Here is a 5,406-nt window from a genome sequence, read left to right as displayed (position 1 = left end):
CTTCAGGTAATTATGAGCATTTCTTTAAAAAAGTAAAAAGTAAAAAGTAAAAGACTTGAAATGAAAGCAACAAAATAGTTGTGAACTTTAAAGGTTCTCATTTAGTAAAAGATATAACCACATGAAGTGTGTGCTTGAAGCAATCTTTTTAACATTCCATTGAGATGAAAATGATTCAAACTTTCTAGCATTCCAAAGTTTAGCAAAGTTAAAGTTAAATGCAATTTGATGTATTTTGTGTTGGGCAACTTGCTTTTTTTAATGTTTGCATAGAAATTCTAAATTGAAATGTCTACACATATCAATCAAATAAAAAATAGAATTTGCTTTTTTTATATTCTCCTAGAAAAAGAATAAATAAATTGTGGTTCACACATACAAGTCATACCTACTTAATGTGACGATATGAAAGACTAATGTTTCATATGGGATGGACACGATGCTATAAGATGCCGAGATTGGAGGAGGATTTGTGCACATTGGTGGTATGTCCAAGCACCTTGTCGAAGACTATCACACGAAATTGGACAACCACAAGTAAGTCATTGTGGATACTAGGCTCAGAATGTCTATGAATAGGGGCGGATAACCAGTGAGAAATGGTTTAATTAATTAGGGTAAGAGGCAAAATTATATTTAAAAAAGAAGGGGGTTACATAAAGCTTTTTATCCAATAAGCTTAACTTTTAAAAAGAAGGGGGTTACATAAAGCTTTTTATCCAATAAGCTTAACTTTGGAGCACACATAACTTGGGAAAATCATGGATAACATTAACATTCATATGCTTGCTTGGAGGTTTACCAAGTCCAGAATATATTGGATCACCTCGTTATAACGCGTACCCACCACGAGCTGAATGGTGTGTACGCATTTATGACGAACCGACTTTTTTTTAATGTTTTTCCCCCCCTTTTTTGTAACTAAATCTTATTAATATGAACTCATCTTCTCTTGCAAAAAAAGAAAAAACTCACTATCTCTGATATTTTGTAATACCAAGTCCCTTTTTTAAAAATCTCGAGATAAGCTTCTCTGCTGTGGCAGAGCAGCTGACTCATTCGTAAGATTAGCCAGATCTATCTCCATGTTTTTTTTGTTTGGAAGGTTTCCAGATCTTCAGTCTGAGTCAAAAATTGAGTCTTGGTCTCCTTGAGAGCTGCTCTCAATTGCACAAACAACCACCACGAGAGTCCAACGATGATGTTCTACCACTTGGGTGAATGTTCGTGTGAACCCACCCCTAGGGTAAAGTTTTTGTTCACAAATACTTTTCACAATTATTCAATGGGGTATAATTAGCTGCCGTATTTGTTAGATATGGAAAAGGAGATAAATATTTTTTAATTAAAAAAAGTGGTTTCAAAAAACATAAAAAAAGTCGGTTCGTCATAATGCGTACCCACCAAAGCAGCGATAATTTCCACGCACAATTAAAAAAAAGGTAAAATTGCGGAAACGCAATGTATTTTTTATAAGAGAAAAAGGGAAAAATAAACACTTTTTTTTGAAAGTAGTTGCTGGAGCGATTTATTAAATGGGGCTTCTGAGTTTTTTATTTTAGTTTTTTTCGTTTTTTGGGCTCCTGTGAGAAGAAGTGGGCGCCAAGTTTAGCGGTCACGCCAAAATCAGCCTCCAAATCTGGCGGGTATTCGTTTTCCTACTGTTTTCCTCCTGCGTACTTTTGTTGCCAAATCTGGCGACCTTTCACGCTTCCCGTTTTCTCGAATTTCGTAGGCGTTCGTTCTCAAAATACGCTCCTTTTCTATTAGGGCGGTGCTTTTTTCCTCTGAATTTCGGCCAATTTCTCCTCCAAATTTGGCAGACCATCACTGCGATGCGTGTAGCAATTCTGCAGGTAGTTTCTTTGAATTTTCCCATCTGGATTCTGAGTTTAGGGTTTTGATTTTCTGCTAAATTCTCATAATTAGTGTTTGATTTCATAAAACTTCAGTTTGATTTTTGATCTTGGGTTTTTGTTTTTTCTTTTCTTTTCGCGTTTTTTCCCCTGAGCTGAGAGATTGAATTTTATCGTCCTAGCATCTGATAGGCTTCCAATTTCTGCTTGTGTTGCGCTAATTTGGGCCATGGCATCTTCTTGGCCTTAACAAAGGCGATCTTTTTTGTGTTTTCTATTCTGTTTAGGCTCAGATTTACACGAAGATTAAGGCTAAACAAGCTTAAGTATGGGTTCAAGGCAAGAAAACAAGCTGCAAAAATGGCTGCTTATGATTTAGAGGGGACCTTGCCAAGGGGTTGTTCCCGCCACATCATGGCCATGGCGAGGGCAACACAAAACTTCTTCTAGGGTTTTTAAAATCCATGTTAGGATTTCTATGAGAATCAAAACCTATATACGGTTATGCAGTGTGCAGATATCAAAGAGTTTTGATGGGGTGTATGCATTTTTTGTTAGGTACTCTACCCTTCGTGCTGCATAGGAAATTTTGCCCTCTCCATTGTTTACCTTTGAGAGGTGAACCTATTAGATAGTGGCCACCGCCAGCACGTGTTGTGATATTTCACATCTCTAGTAAGGGTTTCTCAGATCAGGAAAAGGGATTCATTTTCCCTCAACACACAAAGATTTTAGCACATGCAGGACGAGGATTCAATGGGCCAGACACCATACCTTTGGTAGGGTTTCTCGACCCATAGTAGTGGGTACTCTCAATCCTCTGTGTGCATGGAAGTCAAAGGATCAATGGGCCAGCCTGCCGGTGTGATATCAGGCTCAGGATCATCGGCAAATGCAATGCACCAAAGTAACTCAGAAGCTTCTGCAACCCCAGCACTTGTGAGACCTGATGCAACAAGGGCGATAGCAGCTCCAATTATCACTTCAGATACCTCCACTGCAAGGGCCATAGCAGTTCCCATTGTTACCACGGTTGCCAACTCTTTCAGTACCCCTCCCCCATTCATGCCAAACATGTCGACTGCAATCGTGCCTCTCTCCACGGTCACTAACACAGGCAGTGGATTCAGTTTTGCTAACACAAGTGCAGGATTAGGGTTTGGAGGATTGGACTCCATGAAGAAGAAGCGAGGCAGGCCTCGGAAGTATGGACCAGGCGGCAGTCTTACCTTATCAGTGACACCATTATCGCCCAGTCCACTGTCACCTTCCCAAAAGCGGGGCCGGGGAAGGCCACCAGGTTCCGGCAAGAATCAGCAACTCGCAGCTTTAGGTACATAATCTTTCAGCAGGCATTGTTTTGTGTTACAGAATCAGAATTGCTCTTAACTTGTTCAAGAGGATTCATGCTTGTACTTAAAAGGAGCTAGTTACAGTGAAAGCCCAAGTTAATACTTTCTTATGGGTGTTAATTTTGAGTTTACATGTTTGAGCTTGCTTGTATTAGGTCCCTTATTATTGATTGGGTCTTCTCACGTATACCAGGAGAATTGATGTTAGGCTCGGCGGGTGCGGGCTTTACTCCACACGCCATTACAGTTGCAGCTGGGGAGGTATATATCGAGATCTTCTTTTATTTTACATAGCAAGGGGCTAAGCCAATTTGCAAAGCAGTGATTAACATATTGATGTGATGTAGGACATAGCTGTTGATTAACATGTTTATGTGGTTATGTAGGACATAGCCTCCAGAATCATGTCCTTCTCGCAACAAGGGCCTCGAGGAATTTGTATCCTGTCGGCAAATGGAGCCATTTCTAATGTCACACTCAGGCAACCTTCAAACTCTGGTGGCACTGTAACTTATGAGGTCTACTTCCTAACACGAGCCTGTGATTGCTTAGTGACTGTAACTATGATTTGTTGTGTAAACAAAGTGTGTTTTACTACTAACCTTTTGTTTTTACGTTTGGGTGTCTCTTGTTAGTTTCTAGTAATTTTTGTTTTAATAGGTTTGCAGACCTGTAGCAAGCCATTATTTTGCAGGTGTACTGAGTGCTCCTTACGGGGATTGGATTGCAGGGGCGCTTTGAAATCCTCTCTCTTTCTGGATCTTTTCTACTGACAGAATCTGGTGGTGCACGCAGCCGAACAGGCGGACTTAGTGTGTCTTTAGCAGGGCCAGATGGAAGAGTTGTTGGAGGTGGTGTCGCCGGAGTATTGATTGCAGCAAGCCCTGTTCAGGTGAAAAACCTTTAGTGTAGATTTTATTTTTGGCAGCTAGCTGACATGTAAGAACTAGTGTTGAGAGAGAGAGAGAGAGAGAGAGAGAGAGAGAGGGGGGGGGAAGTAGCCAAGCCAGCAGACCATATATGATCCATATGATGGAACCGAAATGCAGGGAATGGGACTTGAACCCAGGATCTCTCGATTGGGAGTGCGATGCATAAATCGCTATGCCAGCAGTCCTCTCTGACTGACGACTGAATGTGTGTGTGTGTGTGTGAGAGAGAGAGAGAGAGAGAGAGAGAGAGAGAGATTTGATCTTTTTGGGACTCTAGGTGTTGGAGTTCAACCATAAATTTCGGTTCCAATGTTAAAAAGTGGAAATTTGCAGGTGGTTGTAGGCAGCTTTATGTATAATTCCAAGAAATTGCAACCAAAGCCTGCAAAAGTCCAGGGTCCCACTGGTGTATCAAAGTTATCTACTCCAAATGCTGGTAATCCAGCTCTGGAATCGTCAATGAATGAAATGTCTGATACTAAACCCGTAGGAGCAGAAAGCCCAACCCTTAATCAGGGCACAGGGGCAACTGTTAGCAGCAATACTGATTCGCCACAAGGTCAGGTGATTCCTGCACAATCTTTGGGTTGGTCAGCCTCTCAAATGGTGTTGGAAGGAAGGCACATTACTAACAATGACATTTAATGACATTTTTTTACCAGGATGATGATGACGATTGATTTTGCGCCTTCAGGCTGATTAACACCAACTTTACAAGCCTGAATGTTAGGGGTTACATATAGGAACCACACCTTAGTTACACTAAACCAAGGAACTTCACAACACACTAGCACTTTGTGTAGGGTCTTTTGTGGACCTTGCTCACAAGAAAGAGGTCTACTAATGGACTCGTCCTTTTTTTTTTTTTGCTTTTTTAAAAAGTGGAGAAGGAAATAGATGAGTCATGAAGGTTGTAACTCTTACATGATGTTTTCTTTTATGGAAATGGTCAAAGCCTAGTAGCTTCTGGCTTGTCCAAATGCTTGACAACAACCCCTTGCAGGTGCCTATTTTTCATCGAAGCATCACTTAGTGAAGATGCTTATCTGTTACTTGAATTCAACAGATTTATCGATCACAATATCAAGCCTAGGGTCATAAGGAGCTGTTGTAATGTGACCTGATTAGATCTTCAACTCCAGAATAAGTGATTGGTGGCTACTTGGGGTTCATGTCTTAGATTGCCCCTTAAAGTTTGCCTTGTAGCTGATTCACATAACTGCTACGATGTCGAATATTGTGACGAAGGGTATAGGTAGTACAAAC

At 40.7% G+C, this 5,406-nt stretch overlaps 1 protein-coding gene across 7 annotated transcripts; it reads left to right on the top strand.

Moving 5' to 3' along the window:
* The first annotated feature begins 1,532 nt into the window (after nucleotides 1-1,532).
* On the top strand, nucleotides 1,533-5,120 carry LOC147641287 (AT-hook motif nuclear-localized protein 10-like). 7 transcript variants are annotated; one of them, XM_086820155.1, is made up of 8 exons: nucleotides 1,533-1,646; nucleotides 1,736-1,856; nucleotides 2,415-3,189; nucleotides 3,402-3,469; nucleotides 3,595-3,726; nucleotides 3,939-4,100; nucleotides 4,474-4,704; nucleotides 4,803-5,120. In XM_086820155.1, exons 3-8 carry the CDS (start codon nucleotides 2,685-2,687, stop codon nucleotides 4,818-4,820), a joined length of 1,116 nt encoding a protein of 371 aa, XP_086676281.1. In that variant the 5' UTR covers nucleotides 1,533-1,646; nucleotides 1,736-1,856; nucleotides 2,415-2,684; the 3' UTR covers nucleotides 4,821-5,120. The 7 variants fall into 7 exon arrangements, with proteins under 7 accessions (XP_086676281.1, XP_086676242.1, XP_086676271.1 ...); XM_086820116.1 differs by having other exon boundaries at nucleotides 2,144-3,189; XM_086820145.1 differs by having other exon boundaries at nucleotides 1,558-1,646; nucleotides 1,771-1,856.
* Nucleotides 5,121-5,406: the final 286 nt, after the last annotated feature.

The sequence above is a fragment of the Cibotium barometz genome, chromosome 2 (genome assembly GCF_041138505.1).
Source record: "Cibotium barometz isolate CiBa-2024 chromosome 2, ASM4113850v1, whole genome shotgun sequence".
Classification (NCBI taxonomy): Eukaryota; Viridiplantae; Streptophyta; class Polypodiopsida; order Cyatheales; family Cibotiaceae; genus Cibotium; species Cibotium barometz.
This window is presented reverse-complemented; position numbering and strand designations above follow the sequence as displayed.